At 58.8% G+C, this 19,386-nt stretch overlaps 1 protein-coding gene across 8 annotated transcripts in view; it reads right to left on the reverse strand.

Moving 5' to 3' along the window:
- ARHGEF11 (Rho guanine nucleotide exchange factor 11) overlaps positions 1 to 19,386 on the reverse strand; it is a 90,323-nt gene that overhangs the window by 25,998 nt on the left and 44,939 nt on the right. For 5 of the 8 annotated variants that reach the window (XM_077764210.1, XM_077764208.1, XM_077764209.1 and 2 more), the window contains exons 2-11: positions 18,882 to 18,979; positions 17,929 to 18,027; positions 12,109 to 12,158; positions 11,418 to 11,475; positions 10,521 to 10,699; positions 9,857 to 9,928; positions 5,674 to 5,793; positions 4,229 to 4,274; positions 3,727 to 3,803; positions 2,455 to 2,592 (exon numbers count right to left, since the gene is read on the reverse strand). In XM_077764210.1, coding sequence (XP_077620336.1) covers positions 2,455 to 2,592; positions 3,727 to 3,803; positions 4,229 to 4,274; positions 5,674 to 5,793; positions 9,857 to 9,928; positions 10,521 to 10,699; positions 11,418 to 11,475; positions 12,109 to 12,158; positions 17,929 to 18,027; positions 18,882 to 18,979 — 937 coding nt within the window. Of the gene's footprint in view, positions 1 to 2,454; positions 2,593 to 3,726; positions 3,804 to 4,228; positions 4,275 to 5,673; positions 5,794 to 9,472; positions 9,583 to 9,856; positions 9,929 to 10,520; positions 10,700 to 11,417; positions 11,476 to 12,108; positions 12,159 to 17,928; positions 18,028 to 18,881; positions 18,980 to 19,386 lie in introns of those variants that run through there. The other 3 variants (XM_077764213.1, XM_077764212.1, XM_077764214.1) reach the window with 3 other exon arrangements.

The raw sequence follows: 19,386 nt of genomic DNA on the forward strand, positions 1-19,386 counted from the left end.
CAGCCATGCCCATGTCCGCCGTGGCCCACAGCGACCAGGCGCCGCTGGGCACTCGCAGCTCCGTCTCCATCATAGGACAGCTTGGGACCCATCTCTACCTCCTGGAGCAGGACGGGGCAGAGACAGCCAGTCCTTCCCCAGGTTGGCGGCTCAGTCCCCTGGCCTGCTCAGGCTCCACGGACCTCCACGGCCTGCCTGAATATTCCAGACCTCTGAGCATGCCTTTCTTCCCTTCCTCCTTGGGCCGGTTTTACTAGAAGCCCAGCCTAACTCGTGTGTGGTACCTGTCAGGTGCGCAAGTTCATTCTGCACAGACTTTTCAGATGCTTCACTGGATGAGCTTTCTCCTGAAGGTTCTACAAACTTTTAAAGCTTTTCCACCACTGTTTTCCACTGAATTCAATCTGCCTCATTTCCAAGCATTCCCCAATAAAGGCCCTGCTCTGGAGCCCGTCTGGACATGGCCACTTCTTCCAGGCCTGTGATGCCCTCCCACCTGACTTGCTCAAAGGGCTTTTCCTGACAGTGCCTCCTGGAAACTCATCACTCATTGTTATCCTGATATTCGCAGACTCGACGCTCAGAATGACAGTGTCCCAGAACATGAGACCCAGAAGGCACGTCAAAGATCCGTGAGGCGCTCACTGCCAAATGAAAACGTGAGGCCCGGACAGCCTGAACGGCCTCCTCTCCTGTGACACCCGGGTGTCTGCATCCCTTGGGGTCCAGGGCTGGTGGACAGCCACTTCTGGCTCTACTTGGCTCGCTGGGGGAACCTGAAAACACCAGGTTTTTGCTTGTTGTTGGGGGGGGGGGAGATTTGTTTTTTAAAGTCTTTAGAAATATGCAATTTTTCTTATTACAAAAGCAGAATATGCTTATTAAAAAAATGAGACACTGTACGATTATGCAAAATGGAACAGTTCCCCCGACTCCACCCACCCCTGCCCTTATTAGCACAGATTATGAGTAAGAACGCAGAACAGGGGGCGCCTGGGTGGCTCAGTTGGCTAAGCATCTGACTCTGGACTTTGGCTCAGGTCATGATCTCAGTTTGTGTGTTCGAGCCCTGTGTCGGGCTCTGTGCTGACAGCTCAGAGCCTGTTTGGGATTCTTTCTCCCTCTCCCTCTCCCTCTGCCCTTCCCGCCAACATGTGGTCTCTCTCTTGAATAAGCAAGTTAAACACAAAAGCAAACTAAGAACTTGGAACCACAGTATAGCTGCTCTTATGGTTCAAAAATAACAACTTAGTTTTCTGAAACGGACAGATTCAGAGAAGGAGAAAAGAACTCTACGACCAGTTACTGCACGCGTGCTGCCATTGGCTGCCCGAGGGGGACCTCGCTCGGGGGCAGGATGTGCACTGGGCATGGCCCCTGCGGTGGTCCCGAGGGAGGGCAGTGGGGGGAGGAAGCGGCCCGCGCTCAGGAGACCGCGCTCCAGCTGAAGCTCCGCGAACGGGTGGAGTCCTGGGGCGGCCCCTCAGCCTTTCTCTCACCAGGTGGACTCTGACGCTCACCTCCCTTCCGGGTGGGGAGAAGGAAGGGGATGTTCTCTGAGGGGCCGAGCCCAGCAGCTGGCGCACCAGGCATGTTGCGTGTGAGATCCACTCCCCTGCCTCCCCCCCAAGATCCCAAACGAGCTCACCTCTGCCCCTGGATAAAAGCAGAGCCCCCAATAGTGTGCGATGTTGGGTTTACACCGGGTAATGGCAGAGATCATTGACAAGTAAGTGTAGAGCTTCAAGAAGTGAGTTAGCTCAGAGAAAAACCCAGAGCAACGTCATGGACTTGGTTAGAGGATGCGGGAAAGGCCATCATGGCGGGGACGGGTGAGCGGGAAGAGAGCTTTACAAAACCAGAGCCCCGCGTGTCACTGGTACAGAACAGCTTCCGTCACAACAGTGACACGCGGCTCCCTCAATAGCCCAGACCCTCGGCGCGCTTCCTGTGCTGAACTCAGAGCTCTCTTCCCGGGACTCCTCTCATGGTCCCACCCTTGGGGACAGCAATTCCCAAGCAGGTTTTTAGGACCGTGGGGCCACAGGACGTGCCCTGGGGGCGCGGGAGCTGAGTTTTTATTTGTCTGCGGTAGTAGGGTGCCAAACAAGGGTAAGACTTTGTGTAAGAAAAAGGATTCCGCTGCAGAAAGAGAAAACTGGAAAGTAGTGCTCTGGAGGAAGACTGCACAAATCCGTCTGCTGCTCTACGTGGACAGCCGTCTGCTCTGCGACGTCCCTTCCCTTCCCACCCTTCCCCGCACATGTACTCGCTGGCTTCGTATAGTCCGAGACAGAGTTCAAGCACCCACTTAAGCCATGTTCTTCCTTCCCTTTTGTTCTCTAGGCAAAAGTCTATCTCGAAGCGGGTTTAGCCTGAGGATTCCAGGCCATGCACTGGAACGTGGTTGGGGAGGAGGGGAGAGAAAGCCGCAGGGGGCTCCGGACCCCTCACCTGGTCACTGGCGCTGGGCACTGGTGCATCCGAGCCCTGCCGCCGGTGGTGCTGGGCCACCCTGGCCATGATCACCGGGGAGGTTCGGGGACTGTCCGGCCCAGGGTCTGATAAGGCGGAGTTCCGATTCTTCAGCGCCTAGAGGAACAAAGAGCCCATCAGAAACCGCTGCTCCGCTCGTGCGGTGGAGCCCATGGCCAGCGGCACACGGACATTCCTCCGCGCCCGCCACTGCTCGGGGCCCGCGGTTAGAGAGCACCTGGCTCAGCGCTCACAACCGCCTTTTGAGGCAGATGCGACCTCTCCTCCTGCTTCTCACACAAGGAAACTAAGGCTCAGGGAGGTCATGAGGTTTGCTGAAGGTCGGGACGCAGCCACGGGTGTTCCCTGGAGCCGACAGCTCACGGCCTTCCGCCCTATGCCAGGTCGCCTCTCGGACACCCAGTCCTCAGGATGCGTCGACTTCGGACTGTCTAAGTCCCTCCCCACTTCGGTCTTTCCCACAGATGGATCCTTGCGCATTATGTTCACCGTCTTCCCACGGATGGATAGCGGCAGCAGGGAAATGCTAACACAATTCTAGCTGTTACATAAAGCTACGGTGTCAGTGTGTTAATTAACCTGGCTAAGCAGATATCTTACTGACACCATGATTACTTCTTCCCTTCATTCGTGCTTTCACTCTGCACCTCATATCTGCAGTTTTCATAAGCAAATAGAGAACAGCTCAGAAATAACGAGGGGCCAAAACCTGAAATTCTTCTGACCACTCCAGAAAAGATGAGCTGTTCAAGTACAGTGGGGTCTGTGACCGAGAGAGAGAGGGTGAGAAAGAGAGAGAGACAGGGAGAGAGAGGGAGAGAGGGAGAGAGGGAGAGAGGAAGAGAGGGAGAGAGGGGGAGAGAGAGAGAGAGAGAGAGAGAGAGAGAGAGAGAGAGAGAGAGGCGCTGCTCTGCCTCGGCCAGCTCAGGGGGTTCATCAGAGAGGAAGACCCGTGTGTGGGGTCAGGTCGTGGTTTTCAAGGACAGGCTCTGTGCCTCAAGCTCAGAGGCTCTCTCCACAGCGTCTAGCTTCCTGCCCTGGACTCCTTACAGAACGGAAGCCAGGTGTGATGGCCCACACGTAAGGCACACGTGGAGCCCCTTCTGTGCCCAGAATGGTGACCGGAACCCCCGCAGCTGGAAGCATGCGCAGAGCTCGCAGGACTGCTGGGCGCCCGGAGGGCGGATGCCGACCATGGGTTCAGACGGGCGGTCCCCTGCAGGCACTCACCTCACTGAGGGAGGGGAGGCGCTCTGTCCCAGAGTCCAAGCCGCTGTCCCCCTCCTGGGAGTCCAGAGAAAGCCGGCCTGGGAAGGAGACAGATGACGTGGGAGGTGGCGCTGTGGCCTGGGGGGCCCGTGGGCAGGGCAGGAGGGCCAAGTGCCGCCTTCCCTCCTTTCTGGGTTTGCTCAGGTCGAGTGCTCCACACCTGGCTCTCCCCCACCGGCGTGCCTGTGCCCGGGCAACGTCAGTCTGGAACGAGGCTCCACGGGGCCTGATCACCGTCGTCACGGTACCTGCCTGGCCCTCAGCCGTCGGCGCTGTGGTTCTGCACCCACGTCTACCACCTAAACCGCCCCCACTGCCCCTGCACGTGGATGTCACCTTCTCTCCCTACGCTCGCGCCCGGAGAACAGAGCCTACGGTCAGTCTTTCCTGAATCGGCCCCATGGGGAGGGGACAGCGAGTAGGGAACCTGGACCCTGGAGTACGGAGAGTGGGGCAGGCTCACCTTCTGATGATCGCTGGCCGGTGTCACCATACAGGGGCAGCAGGTCCTAAGAAGGAAAGGTGCAGAGTGTAGCAAGTTCTGCAAACCTCTCCTCTACTTGTTCCCTCCTCCCGGCACCCCTTCTCTCAATCTTCGCAGACAGTATCTGCTCCAGGGAGCAGCGGCTGCGGTTTCATTGCCTAAAAACGCCCAGACTGGGCAGTTACTGCTCTGTGGGTGGTGGGGGGAGGATGGTGCAAAGGAAGAAAGTGTCCAAACCCAGGGACTTGCCCCCCTGGACCTCAAAGTGTCTGCTGCCTTGGTTCTGCCAGACACAGGAGCTTCCCGTCAGGAAAGCCGGGGCCTGAGGGCAGCCGAGGAAGGCCAGCCGCTACCTGCTGCCGATGGACAGACAGGTCAGGCCGTGGGGAGGGGGCTACGGTGACAGCACCCTGCTGCTCGTGAAGCCCATTCTAGACCTCGTCCAGGCTTTCAGGAAGCCCGAGGCAGGGTCAGCTCTCTACTCTAGTCAAAGAGCCCAGAGACCTCATGTGACGTGCCCAAGCTACACAGCAGGAAAACAGACGCTGGGGCCGGCGACCCGACTCGCCACCCTGTGGACCACACGGGTGCACACGGTGGCAGGGAACACGCTCCTCTCTGGCAGCGCCCGCCCTGCCCCCGCCAGGCCCCGCTGTGATCTCCGTCTCAGACAGGACACCGAGGCTCCCACATGGTACGGAGCCTGCCCCGTGCTACAGAAGGTGAGCACGGGACCTGAGCTACCAGCCGCGCGATACGGACTGTCCTTCAGAAAACAGAGGAGTGTGCGCTGGACTGGCCTGCTGTTCACAGACATTTTGATCTGGATGCTCTAACCCTCACACCATCTCTACCAGCTCTGGCAAAACTATTCTTGGAAATCTTAAAGTTTCTGGAGGATTCCTTCGTATATACCCAAAGAGTTAAGGCCTGATGGGGATTCGAGTGGATGCTAATGACGACGCCCCTGATTAGGACAGGTAAGGACACTCCTCTGGGGCCTTCCATGAAACGGTCAGCGCGGGGGGGGGGGGGGGTCCCGCACTTGGGCTGACGTGGGAAGTGCTGGGACAGGGCTGAAGGAACCGCCGTGTGCGGTCACTCAGGGATGGCCGTCAGCATGGAGGACAGCACTGGGGAGCCGGGGACAGGAGACTGAAGCCACTGGCCCAACCCAGTCTGTGTGGATTTCCTTCTGCCACAAACTCGTGGGGGGCAGGAAGGGGCCTCTTCTGCCGGCACCCCCAGACAGGGCTCAGCCCTTTGGCTCTGGAGAAAGAGTTACTGCCTTGTGCTCCCCGTGAAATGCTGAACACTCACGGGACCCCCGGGGCCTGTGCGGCCCCAGCCTCTCCTCGGCGCTCTGTCCCCGGCCTGCGCGGTGCCCTCAGGCCCCCTCCTGGAGCCGAGCCGGCGCCACTCACCGCCAAGCCACCTGTCTCCTGCTGGATCTTGCGCTGTAACTGAGTGACGCGCCTCCGGGCACCCTCCATCTGCTCCTCCAGCGGGCTGGCCGGGTTCCGGCTGTACACCTCACAGATCCGCTGCGGATGGGCCAGGACGACATGGGAAAGGCAGAGGGTGGTCAGGGGAGGATGGACGACTCACAGGGGGGCAGGGGGACAGGGAGTTACCCCCACAAAGCGGCGTGGAGACTGAGAAATGTCACAGGAGGTGCTGAGGGGGCCGACGGGACGGCCCTGGCACCCTCCCCGCTCCTGCTCAAGTGCAGGACGTGCAGTGTCCATGGGGACAGGTGGCTGTGTCACAGCCCGGGCTCTGCGCTCAGGGAGGCAGGACTGTGAGCTCTGCCACCTGTGCTCACTAGGCTGTGTAGACCCGTAAGCTTGACCGGGTCCTCGTGGATAAAACAGGGATGACTGGGAGGCCTGGACGCCATAACATCTGAGAGGATGTAGCAGGAGCAGTGACTAATTTCACTCCGAAGGGAGTGCCCGGCTCACAGTCAAACAAGACGGCAGGTACGCATGTTCTCGAAGCTCATCTGGGGCCCCTGTGCCACCTGACAACCCCCCACTTCTCGTTCCGTCCTGTCCAAGCCGCCCGGCACATGACCTCACGGCCCTTGGAGAGGCCCTGCCCGCGGCCCCGGGCTCTGCTGAAACACTGCTCGCACCCCCTTCCCCCAATGGCTCCTTCCCCCCATCCCACGAGCACATGAAGCCCTGCCATCAGTTATGACTCTGCCCTCAGCCCTTTGTCCCTCTATCCACGGGCACGTCTCCAGACAGGGGTCCACCCTCAGGGCCCACCCTGCAGCCTGTAAATGACCCAACTGTTACTCCTCCAAGGAGCCCGATGACCCAAGGCCAGAGGCAGAGGCCCAGCCCCGGGCCATCACCTGTCGAGCGCCCCTGCCTCGGACGGCCACCCTGGTGTGTCCCCCCTCCCATGCTACCCGCAGCCTCGCCTAGTTTCTGCCCCACCTGGCGCCAGCCACACCAGTGCATGACGCGCATGCGCAGACCCGAGGCGTGGCCCTGGTCTTTAAGGAGCTTAGTCCCACAGGGAGGACGGAGAACTGAAACCTGAACTTGACAGCAGCCACAGCAGCGATGTTACGGGCAGTGCGTGTGCGGGAAGAGCACCAGAGCTCCGTGTTCGATGCCTGTGTGGTCTCTTCCTCTCGCACTGGCACCCTGGGTGACACCACCCGTTCCCCACTTTCAACTACCCTCAGGCTGAAGATGCCTGAACCTCTGTCTCAACCCTGCCCTCTCCCTTGAGGCTCAACCCTATTATGTCCACAGGCTGGGTCCACGAACTTTTCATCTGAATGTCGCACAGGCCCCCAAAGCTGACCTTCATTTGCTGCCCCTGGACCCCGCCCCACCCCTCTGCCTCCCGCCACCAACGGCACCCAAACTTGGGAGTCTTCGTCCCTTCTTCCCCGCCACCTCCCCCTTGCAGGCAATCCGTGCAGCCGTCTGACCTCGGGAGGTGACCTCGGGACCCCCATGTTTCTGTGCTTGCTCCTCCCGTTCCCGTTCAACCCCCTGGACAGCCGCGGGACGGCCTCCTGGTGTGTCCGCGCACTGAACACACATCTCTGGGGCTCGCTCGTGTGGAGGTGCGATCGCTCCCCTACTCATGCCGCTGACCGATCCCATGGCCTTCAGAATAAACCCCAAGCTCAGGTGGAATTCAAGGCCCAAAGTACGTCCCAGAGGAAACAGACGGAACCCAAACTCCAGTGCTCCCTCAGGAGGCCAGCTCTGATTACTGCGTGATTATCCCTTCCTTTGGGCCTCCACGCACTTAAAAACCCTCGTGAAAACTGTTGACGTGTGATTCACATAACATAAACCTCACCATTCTTTAAAATGGTGTACAACTCAGTGGTTGGGAGTGCACTGGTGGAGTGCACAAGCTGCCACGTAATGCCGGGACACGACCACCAGCCGCCAGGACGGTGGCCGCTCTCAACTTCCCTCCTCCTCCAGCCCCGGAACCACTAATTTACTTTCTGCCTTTACAGACTCTCTGTTCTGGACTTGCATGCACGTGTCATCCGACAAGCTGGGGCCTGTGCCCGGCTCTCTCAGGGGGCCTCACGCGTGCCGGGTCCCCTCGTGTTGCAGCGTGAGTCTGGCCTGGTTCCGGCGGAGGGCCACCCCATCGTTCGGACAGGCCAGCTCGGTTCACCAACAGCTTCTGGACTGTGTCTGCTTTGCGGCTGTCAGGATCAATGGTATTAAGAACGTTCACGTACTGACTTCTGCTTGGATGTGTTTCCAGTCCTCCTGGGCTGTACCCGGGAGGGAACGGAAGGGTCGGTGTTCCTCTGCAGTCAGTATTTTGAAGAACCGCCAGGACGTTTCCACAGTGGCTGGGCGCCCGCACCTCCTCACCAGCAGTGGTGGGAGCACACGACCAAACACACACGCTGCTCTCGCCTGTCACTTTGTCGTCCTGGCTGTAACCACCCTAGCGGGTATGGTGCAGAGCTGTGCGGTTTCGATCGTGTCACCCCAATGACTGATGACGCTGAGCACCTTCTCGTGGGCTTGCTGGCCGTCGCTACGCCCTCTTTCCTGGACTGTCTGTTCAGACCCTTCGCAACTTTTAAAGGGGCTCATGTGCCTTTTCATTATTGAGCTTTGAGAGTCCTTTACATATTCTGGTACTCGCTCCTTACTGGATACTTGAGCTGCAAGGGTTTTCTGCACTCTGTGGGCTTTTTACTTTCTTGACAGCGTTCTTTGATGCATGAAGGTTCTGAATTTGGATGAAGTTCAATTTAATTTATTTTATATTTTTCGTTGCTTCTACTTTTGGTGTCTTATCTAAGAAAACACTGCCTGAACCAAGGTCATGAAGACTTGTACCTGTGTTTTCTTTTTAAGTTCCCTTTTTTTAATGTTTTATTTCTGAGAGAGAGGGAGAGAGGGAGAGGGAGGGAGAGAGAGAGAGAGAGACAGGATGAGCGGGGGAGGGGCAGAGAGAGAGGGAAATACAGAATCTGAAGCAGCTCCAGGCTCTGAGCTGTCAGCAGATCCCGATGTGGGGCTTGAACCCACGAACCGTGTGATCATGACCTGAGCCGAAGTCGGACACTTAACTGACTGGACCACCCAGGCGCCCTGAGAGTTTCGCCGTTTTAAGAAATAGTTTTAGTTCTTAGACGTAAGTCTCAGAATGACTGGGGACGAATTCTGTGAACTGTGTGAGGTGTGGGTCCCCGCTCGTTCTCCACGTGCGGACGGCCAGGTGGTCCAGCACTGTTTGCAGACTTTGTCCATTAAATGGTCTCGATGCCTTTGTCAGAAATCGATGGACTGTACGTGTACAGTTTAATTTCTGGACGGTGAGTCCTCTTCTCCCGACGTGTAGGCCTGTCCTGACCACTGCGTGACATGTCCACGCCTAAGCTCCTCTACTTCCTATCACGCGGGGAACTGTGCCCCCTCAGTCCCCTGGCCCCTGCCCCGCCACAGACGCCACAAGGAGAGCGCCGTCTCTCGGCTATCTTGGCATCGGCGCCCCCGCCCGCCACATAGCAGACCCCGGGCCTGGACCCAGGAGTGTGTTTTCACACGTGTGTGGCTTTGGCCGACACGGTCGCCTCACTGCCGTCCCTCTGTATCTGTCCCGCACAGAAGTCCCTCTGCGAGGCCTCTCCCTGGAGCGTCCCTACACCTCCTATCTTCCACTGATTCCTCTCCTCTGTGTCCCCTGCCAACTCTCCCCCGGGCTACGAACCTTCTCCGTCAGTGCCGTCGTGCTGAGGGCAAAACTGCCCCATCTTCCCATCTCTTCACACTGACCGGCAACAGGCTTCATGTGCAGCGAACACTCAGGAAACGTGAAGTGAAACGGACGGGGATGGGCCAGGAGCTGGCTGCCCGCCCCACCTCCCTGCCCGGAGACCCTGAGACCGTCCTCAGTTCTGGTGCTCCCTGGCTGTGCTCTCCTCGCCCGTCACCTGCTGGCGCGGGGCCCACCTATCTACCGTTCCAACCTGACCTGGCGCTCTGGTCCCTGTTCCCCTTCTCGGTTCTGCACTGACGAACCCCACAGCCCACAGGTCCCAGCTGCTGGGGTTTGGCTGTGACGGGCTGGCTGCGGGTGTCACCGTGGCCTTACCTGTAACTCCTTTTCCTCCTGCTTCAACATATTCCGAAGGATCTGGGTGGCATGTTTTTGGAACTCGGGATCCTGGGAAAGGAGCACAGGACAGGTGAGGGCTGGGAGCCTCGGCGAGAAAAGCCAGCACAGCAGCCTGGGTGACCTCAGCACCTCATGCCTGTCAGGGCTTCTCCGGGGCCTCCTAGAAGCCCTGGCTGTAACCGCCTCTTTCATCCAACTGCTCCCAAGTCTCCTGGGCTTCGCTGGCTCTGTCTTCTTTCCCACTGGAGGTCCCGTCCCCTCTCCCAACTGCGCCTTCTCCTTCCTCTTAGCTCAGCGCGCAGCCTTCCCTGTCCCGGGTCCACCCCCTCCTGCTGTCCGTCCTTCCCCGTACACACAGCGCTCCACGTTCCCAGCCTCTAGGCAGCCTTCCCCCTCCCTGGTGTGTTCCACACTCCTGCAGCCACGGCTGGGCCTCCCAGGGAGCTGGGGAGCAGTGCCCTCGAGGGCCTCCTCGGGGACCCCCCCCATTTAGGGGGCACGAACCCATGGCCATGTGGAAAGGCCGGATGCATCTGCATGGAAGGAGAAACTGAGGATGGAGCGGCCGCCTTCCTGCAGCCAGGCTTCCCGCTCTGTCCTGCTTTCCTGCCCGCGGCTGACGGGTGGGGAGGGGGCTTACCTGCAGCGGCTTGGGCCCCGTGATGTGCTGTGGAGGGGGCGGAGGCGGAGGCGGAGGCGGCGGTGGGGCCACAGGGGCGACTCGGGGGGCTCCGGCCGGGGCTGGGTCCTGCTGCAGCCCGGAGACGCTGACGGACGAGGGGGAAGAGCCCAGGAGGGTCAGTGCGACGTAGGCGCCAGCTGGAGGAAGACAGACGAGGAGGGGCCTGCTCGTGGCGCATCGTGCTGGTGGCAGACGCTCGCTCAAGCGACAGAGCAGTCCTCCTCCTCCTCCTCCTTTCATGCAGCTTAAGACTCTGCAGATGAAGTTCTCTGCACTTCAATGCCCCGCCATCCCCTGGTCCCAGCCCCCTGGCCCTGTGTTCCTGCCCCTCCTTCACTCGAACCCTCAGCCACGCTTCCACCTGGATGTGGGGCTGCCCCCCCCAGGGGCCCCCCCCAGCCCTCACGCCCCTCACCTCATGACATCCAGCCAAGCCCCTGGCGCACGGCGGGCGTGCAGAAGCCGGCCCCCCGCCCCCTCCCCGGACCACCTGCCCGCTAACTCTTTCCTCAAACCTGTTGCTTCCGTTTGACTACCTGGGCAGGCCCGCCTGCTGGGTCTTCCTGGCTACAGACAGGATGTTTTTGCCTTCTCCCCCCCAAACAGGGAGCCCCTGAGAAAGGCCGTCGTGGATGGGGGGACAGTGAACGGCACTGGGGGGCCTGGCTGCAGGAGGGCACGGTCTGCCCTGGCATGCGGGAGACGGCCGGCCAGCGTCTGCATGTGCGGTGGCCGCAGGGAAAGGGGACAGGCCCAGCGGATCAGGACGACAGATGTGACCCTGGCCGCCTCTCTCACCCACAAAGGACCCGGGTCAGAGGGCCTGCCCCTCCCCCTCAGCTGTCTCCAACTCACATTTGATAAGCTTTACCACCTCCAGGTGTGAGCTGTTGGTCACCATGGTGCCGTTCACCTGTTGGGGGACAAAGGCTATTAAGTAACCGGATGGACGCAGAGGGTCCTTCTCAAGTCGGCAAAGTCACTCCTTCACAAAGCCGTCTTCCGACGCGCTCCGGACACTCCGGGCGTGGGTTCACTCTGCTCACATCCGCCCCCATTCCGTCCTCCCAGGAGCCCGCCGGGCCTGCAGCTTCGTGCACTATTTTTGGTAGGTTCCCTCCCAGCCGCTCAGCCGCGCCCCTGCCACCTGCCCGGGCACGTCCTCCTCCCGGGAGGACCCAGGCGTCTCTGGATCCTGGATCTCCTGAGCACGCCCAGGACTCGGCTGGGCGGACGGCAGGTGGCAAGGACCTCAGGTCTGCTGTGCGGGGACGGAATCCAAAGGCACTGCACCCCTCGCTCGCCTCTGCCTCTCCATCTTAACTGTCGTTTTGTTGTTCGTTAAACGAATGGGAAAAATAAAAGCCATGCCAGAAGCCCGGCTGCTTTGAGTCAAGAAAGGCGGAGGATGGGGCTCCTAGAGGCTGCCCCCGCTGCCGGCAGCACACCCCCGGCTCCGCTCGGGGCCCCACCCCCACCCCGGTGGCCCCGGCAGCCAGCGAGGCAGGAGGGCGCAGGTGCCTGCCAGAAGGGGAGGGGCACTCACTTTGATGATCCGGTCGCCCTCTTTGACACCGGCTCTCATGGCCGCCCCTCCTGTAGGGAGAAGACCTGGTCAGCAGAGCCCGGCCACCCTCCGCAGAGGTCACTGACCCTGCCCTGCAGTCCCTCCAAAAATGTCTTCTCAGCCCTTTGTATCAGGGGTGCCTCTAATCCTGTTCCAGTGACCGTTTCAGGATGGCTCCCAGACCAGTAATAGCTGCCTCCTGGGACCCAGTGGGAGGGAAGGTTTTACCATGTTAACTGTAACCGTTAGCATAAGAGTAGTTATTAAGAGGCATATGGACAGAAGAATGAAAACGAGAGTTTTCAAAGCCCTGAGGGGCTCAGAGGTATTCTGGGGTTCACATCAATGAGGATGGCTGTGATCGCTTGTTGTTAATATTTGTTTTACACTAGTTAGTTTCTCCCTTTAAAATGGGCCACATTAAGAGCTTCTCTGATTGAGACTTAGGGAGACGCTGCCCCTTGCGGCCAGAGGTGCTGCTGGCTGTGACCGCCGTGTGGTTTCTCAATGACTCAGTCCTGGTTTGATTTACATCCAGGAGGCGTAAGAAACACGAAAGCTGAGGCAAGCTAACGAGCAGCGTAAAGACTGTTTTCGTGAATCTGCCCCAGATGATCATTCAATCTGTAAGCTGCATTCATCTGATCAAAACAAAACTCCCACAGAGCACACTAGATGCTTCTGGTCTAAAAAGAGATTCTACAGCAATGACTGCGTCCTGGTTTGGCTTTTCAGTATGAGGTCTCAAAACTACACCCTCGTCTATAGCGTGCTATTCACGGAAGAGGACTCGAAAGGAGAGGGAGATGCTCCACCCTGTGTCTGGAAACCAAAGGTGGAAAAGCAAGTATGAGACATGTGCAGTGACTTCTAATAACTTAGTGATTTGGGGAAAACCAGTCTCCAGAGTGAAGGAAGTGGAAGAGCTCTCAGTGGAAGAGCTCTCAGCTTCGGTGAGCGAGAGTCACTGGGGGGTGGGCTGCTCAAAGGCGCGCCCCTTGGGAGAGAGTGGTTCAGTGACTATGGGCGTGGGCTCGGGTCAGGGACGGCAGCCATCCTGGGGTCTGGGTGACTGATGTCGGCAGGGCACCAACCACATTGTGAGGAACTGAACTAGAGAAGCCTAAGGTCAGGGAAAGACCGTAACAACCACTTCTTGCTCCTGAGAGGTCAATGCCGATGCAAACGTAGGCTCTTCTTGTCTCCTGCCCCAAACACACACACACACACACACATGTGCAGAGATACACGCATGCGCACACACATACACACACATACACACACACAACACTTCCCTTAACTCAGGGCTCCCTGGCAAGCCACCCATCTGCCCTGGTCTCTCTGGGTCCGGCTCTGCTTGGGCCTCAGGGCAGGGACATGTAAGAGGCTGAGCTGCGCCCCAGGGACCCCCACGCTACCTGCGCGGGGCAGGCCGCGGAGGCGAAGGACAAGCAGTGGTGCCCCCACCAGCTCCGTCCCCCGCCCAGGAGCAGGGACAACACGGAAGCAGAGAAGAGAAGCGTCTCTTCAGAGCTCTGTCCTCGGACAGGAAAACAAGCGTCACAGACACAAGTTAATTCCCAAACATACAAGCCACAATTACTTACATGTGCGTGTGATCCACAGACCTCATTTTGGTCACGAATTTGAAATTCTCTTTTTATTTTTCCCATAAGCAAGTCCTAAATATTTCCCCCAAATTACTTAAAGTGTATTTTTCTTCCCACTTTGCAACGTTCTTAGTGTGAAACGCTAGCCTGCTCCCTGCCTCTCTCCTTGTGCGGGCACGACTCATTCTACTGCACTTCGCAGGGACTGGGTTTTACACACAGAAGGTTTGCGGGAACCTGCGTCAAGCAAGCCTGTTGGCACCGTTTTTCCATCAGCATTTGCTCACTTCCTGTCTCTGCGCCATGGTTTGCACTCACAGTCTCTAAAACTTTTCCGTTATTGTATTTTTATGGTGATCTGTGACAAGTGATCTTTTTTAAATTAAAAAAAATTCATTTCTATTATTCTATATATATTTTAGAGACAGCAGGCACGAGTGTGCACACCCAGGGGAGAGAGGCAGAGGGAGAGGGAGAGAGAGAATCCCAAGCGGGATCCAGGATCCATGCTCGGTGCAGAGCCCGATTCAGGGCTTGATCCCCCGACTGTGGGATTGTGACCTGAGCTGAAATCAGGAGTCATATGCTCAACTGACTGAGCCACCCACCCGGGTGCGCCTGTGATGAGTGATGTTTGACCTTCATGTGGTGACTTCCTGGGGGCGTGACAAGCAGTGCCCTGTATGCCAGTGAACATGGTGGATGCTCTGCTGGCTGCCGAGCCCATCCTCTCCTGTGCGGGGACAGGAGACGCGGCAGCGGGGACATCAGGCCGATCACTGAGCCGACAATGGCCGCTAAGTGCACAGGCGAAAGGCCGAGTCTCAGCTGTCACTTTAGATCAAGAGCTGGCGGTGATTCCGCGCAGGGTGGATGGTGCGTCTACAGCTGAGACGCACTGACCGCGTAGGCCTCTCCAGCCAATGGTTGGTCGAGTTGTGCACGAGAGGGAAGGTTCTTGAAGGAAATTACAAGTGCTGGTCCAGGGAACACGCGGCTGGTAAGAAAGCTAAATAGCTTGGGGCGCCTGGGTGGCTTAGTCGGTTAAGCGTCCGACTTTCACTTAGGTCATGATCTCGCGGTTCGTGGGTTCGAACCCCGCGTCGGGCTCTGTGCTGACTGCCAGCTCAGAGCCTGGAGCCTGTTTCAGTCTGTGACTCCCTCTCTCTCTGACCCTCCCCTGTTCACGCTGTCTCTCTCTCTCTCCTAGAAATAAATAAAACATTTTAAAAAAATTAAAAAAAAAAAAAAACTGAAAGCTAAATAGCCTTCCTGCTGATGCAGAGAAAGTGTGGGTGGTCTGGACGGAACATCAGGGGCATGGCGTCCCTGGAAGCCGGAGTCAGGCCCAGAGCGAGGCCTGGACCCACTTTAGTCTGTGGAGGCCGAGCAGGGAGGAGGCCGAACAGTGGGGGAGGCTGCAGAAAGCTGGCAGCGTCTGGGCGGCGAGGGCTCAGGAACGAGCAGCCTGCACAGCAGAGAAGCGGCGATAAGCAGCCAGTCAGATGCAGAAGCCGCCGTGAGTTCTTGGGAAGACCTGGCTAAGAGCATTCACACAGGCGGCCACGCTAACCACCAGATCCCCCGTGTAGACAGAACAGCCTCGTATCGGAAGGGGATGCCGTCTCAGGCTCTCGGGGCTCGACGGGAGACGTCAGTGCCCGGTTCCCAAGCTTCAAAGGACAGACGGACTCTCGTTAGGGGCGGACGCGGCTGGTGACTGTGAGCTGAAGCCGATGCTCGCTGACCATTCCCCAAATCCTGGGGCCCTTAAGAATTATGCTAAATCTACTCTGTGCTCTAGAAATGGAACAACAAAACCTGGATGACAGAACATCTGTTGACAACATGGGAGACTGGATGTCTTATGTCCACTGTTGAGACCTGTGGTGAAGGAAAATAAAAACATTTCTTTCAAAATATTACTGCTCCTGGGCGCCCAGGGGCCCTCAGTCGGTTAACCATCCAACTTCAGCTCAGGTCATGATCTCACGGTCCATGGGTTCGAGCCCTGCGTCGGGCTCTGTGCTGACAGTTCAGAGCCTGGAGCCTGCTTCGGATTCTGTGTCTCCCTCTCTCTCTGCCCCTCCCCCACTTGTGCTCTGTCTCTGTTTCTCAAAAATGAATAAATGTTAAAAAAAACAAACGGGGCTCCTGGGTGGCTGGCTCAGTTGGTTAAGTGTCTGACTTTGGCCCAGGTCATGACCCTGCGGTCCACGGGTTCGAACCCCACATCAGGCTCTGTACTGACAGCTCAGAGCCTAGAGCCTGCTTTGGATTATGGGTTTCCCTCTCTGTCCCTCCCCCACGTGCGTGTGTGCGCGCTCTCTCTTTCCCTCTCTCAAAAATAAACTGTAAAGAATTTAAAAAACAAATAAACAAACAAAAGGAACACCGCTCCTCGACCATGACCCGGTCACCCGAGAGCTCTGATGGAGACAGACACGACACCTGTTCTGCAGCTCACACGTCCAGGAATCATTTCGACTTTCGAGTCTTATTATTTGACAAATCATGTTTTGTGAGGCTGTGGCTGCCACAGATAATGCTCCTGCTGATGGATCTGGACAAAGCAAATTGAAAACCTCTGGAAAGGATTCATCATTCTAGATGCCACTTGGAACATTCACGGTTCATGAGAAGAGGTCAAAGCATCGACATTCACAGGAACTGGAAGAAGCAACGGCAGCCTTCACGGACGGCCATGAGGGCTCAAGGCTTCCGCGGAGGCAGAAGCACAAGTGTGGCCCAAAGACAGGGCCGAATGGCTGCGATCTCAGGATAAAACTTGAACGGTGCTTCTCAGGGAGGAGCAGAGAAAATGGTTTCCTGAGACGGAATCTACTCCTGGTGAGGACGCCGAAGCTGTCACTTCCTGGTGAAGTGACAACAAAGGACAGAGAATGTCCCAATTCTCTGAGAGGATCGGCTCCGATTCTGAAAGTCGTGCTGGGGGTAAAATGCTACCAACCAGCATCACGCATGGCAGAGAAACCAATCCTAAAAAGGAGAGTCACTCGATGCAACAAATGTCCTTGTCTTTATCTTAGGAAACGGCTACAGCCCCTAGGCTTCAGAGGCCACCACCCAGCTGGCCAGCAGCCACCAACAACGAGGCAGACCCTCCAGCAAAGACTATGACTCGCTGATTAGCAACAAGCTCCCGGCAATAAGGTGCTTGTAATGAGCCTGCGTGTTGTCTCCTCACATGTGCTGCTCCCGCACACTCAGACCAGCGCACGGTGTAGGCGTGACTTACATGCATGGAGAAGCCATAAACGTAGCTCTGACCCGCTCGGCTACGATGCCTGCTTTCTTGTGGCGGTCGGAGCCTGAGCCGCGAGGCCTCTGAGGTGAGCCCGAATCTGTCGAGCTGAGACTCTCCGTGTCACCAGCGCCACCCCCTCGGCCACGCTGAGGTTCACCCCTGTTAGGACCCTGGTTTATTCGCGTCCCTGCCCCCACGCCCTTCCTGCTTGTCCGCTGCAGCCCGGGTCACCCCCCAGGACGGTTCCACCACCCCACGGACCACAGGGCTTAAGTACGGGCGGCTCTTCCACTCGCAGCTGGTGGCCTGACTGCCCCGCTCCCGTGCGCTCCTGCTCTGCTCCCTTCCCTCCCACTCCCACCGGGCCAGCGGGCTCTCACTCCCAGCTTTCTCCTGAAACCCTACTGCTTCCAGGGAGGCTTCGACCACGAACTGCCCGAACACCGTTCCCAGCGCTGCCGCCTCCCAGACCGCGCAGCGCACACGTCATTTCTCTGGCCCTTTCCTGGTTAACGTTAGCAGCCCCTGCACCGGCTCGGCTGGCACGCCATCCCAAACCGTAGAGTGCTGCAGGTAAGTACGAAGACGGGCGCTCTGACCACCGCCCACGGCATCTGCCGACCCAGCAGACCCAGCACGCGGGCCTCCCTCGGGCAGCAAGGAGCATCTGAGGGCCGCTCTGCTGCTCCTCCCTTCCCAGCAGGGGGAGCGAGCGTGAAGTGTAACCCTTCAGTTCTGCTGCACGGCATCGGGAGCTGTCCCCGGACGCCCCTGGGGACCAGTTCACGGTAACTCACTCACGCCCGGCACTCTCCACGCCTCCAGGGGGCGCACACGCACGTCCTCCAATCACGCGGCAGGTCACGTACACGGCTGCCGACTACGCAGTGTCTCCCCCGGGGTAGTGGGCACAGCACTCACCGGGCCGCACGGACTGCACCAGGACGACACGGTCCCCACTGACAGTGAAGCCGAAGCCATGCTGGTCCTTCTGGATGATGACACAGCGCTGAACAAGACCTGACGAGAGGGGACAGAGAGAAGGGTCACCAGGTGCCATCGCCGGGAGGCTGGTACGCAGGAGCCACGACCCACCCGGGAAAGCCCTAGCTCGCCTTCCTGCAGGGAGCCTTTCCAGACGGACCAGATTCCCCAGAAGTTTCCCGAGCAAAACCAGGGCGATGACACGGCTCCCTCTGGAGCAGCTGAAACCTGGAAGCCTCCGTGTGCCCCGTGAGAGAGGTCACCCTTCTCTGGTCACCGGGGCGTCTGTCGGGGAAGGCCGGCCAAAGAGGGGGCAGGACGGGGAAGCAGCCCCGTGACCGAAGCCCAAGGGAGGCACGTGCTGTGGAACCCCCCACCTGGCAGGGCAGCGGGTGGCAGCTCACAAGGGGGACCCAGGGCGGGCCCCTTGCCTGGTGCAGGGAAGGGGGCAGAGAAAGAGGGAACCCGTTATTGTCACATGCACGTCCGTCCACAAAACGTGGAAGAAAAGAAAGAAGACCATGACTGCCAAGTGCCCCCCGTGGGTGCGACCAGACACCACGCCCCACACCCCGTGCACTGGACACCGCACAGCACTCTCGTGTGCCGACCTGGGTCCCCCCCCCCTCCCCGGGATGGCCCGCGCAGGAGCTCCGCTGCTAAACCCGCCTCAGGCCCCTCCAGCCCTGTGCACTTGGGCGAGTGTCCAAAGCTCCCTGCTCTGTGGGGCGGGGACAGCACCCACTTCCGTGGCTGGCGCGCGGACAGACTCGACAACTTGTATAAACCGTGAACGGCAGAGCCCAACACACACCAGGAGCGCCACAGGAAGGCGGCTTTGCTCCTGGGAAGACACGCGTGCGGCTGCGCGTCAGCGCCCCCGGGGTTACCTGCGGCGTCAGAGGCGGCAGAGGCATCACAGGGCTGGTGGAGGTGGGAAGGCGGCCTGCGTCCGGGCGCCGGGTCTCCCAAAGACAGGCTGCTTACCCTGCAGGGCAAGGATGGCACGGTGGTGAGCGGGCGGGAGGGGCCGCCTGCGGCTCTGTTAGAAGGGGCCCGGGCCTTGGGTAAAGAGAGGCCAGCCCTCTCGGCCTGTAACCCGCTTAATCTGGTGGGAGATCAGCCACGTCTACGCCACTGGCAACACCACCTGTGTGAAACCCTGGGCCAGCGGGGCGAGCACGGTCTCCTTCACAGCGAGCAAGGCGCGAAGGGCACTAGCCCTGCCTGGACTCGGGACACAAGGAAGGAGCGGCGCGGACGCACGCGCTTGTGGGTCTTACCAGGCGGCAAGGGGGCTGCCGGGACAGAGCGAAGCAGCAGGGAGATGGATGCAAGGGAAAGACAGGAGAAAACAGAAAGCCAGTTAGTGTCAGGCGGTGACGGAGGACAGGG

The sequence above is a fragment of the Crocuta crocuta genome, unplaced genomic scaffold (genome assembly GCF_008692635.1).
Source record: "Crocuta crocuta isolate KB4526 unplaced genomic scaffold, BGI_CrCroc_1.0 scaffold528, whole genome shotgun sequence".
NCBI lineage: Eukaryota > Metazoa > Chordata > Mammalia > Carnivora > Hyaenidae > Crocuta > Crocuta crocuta.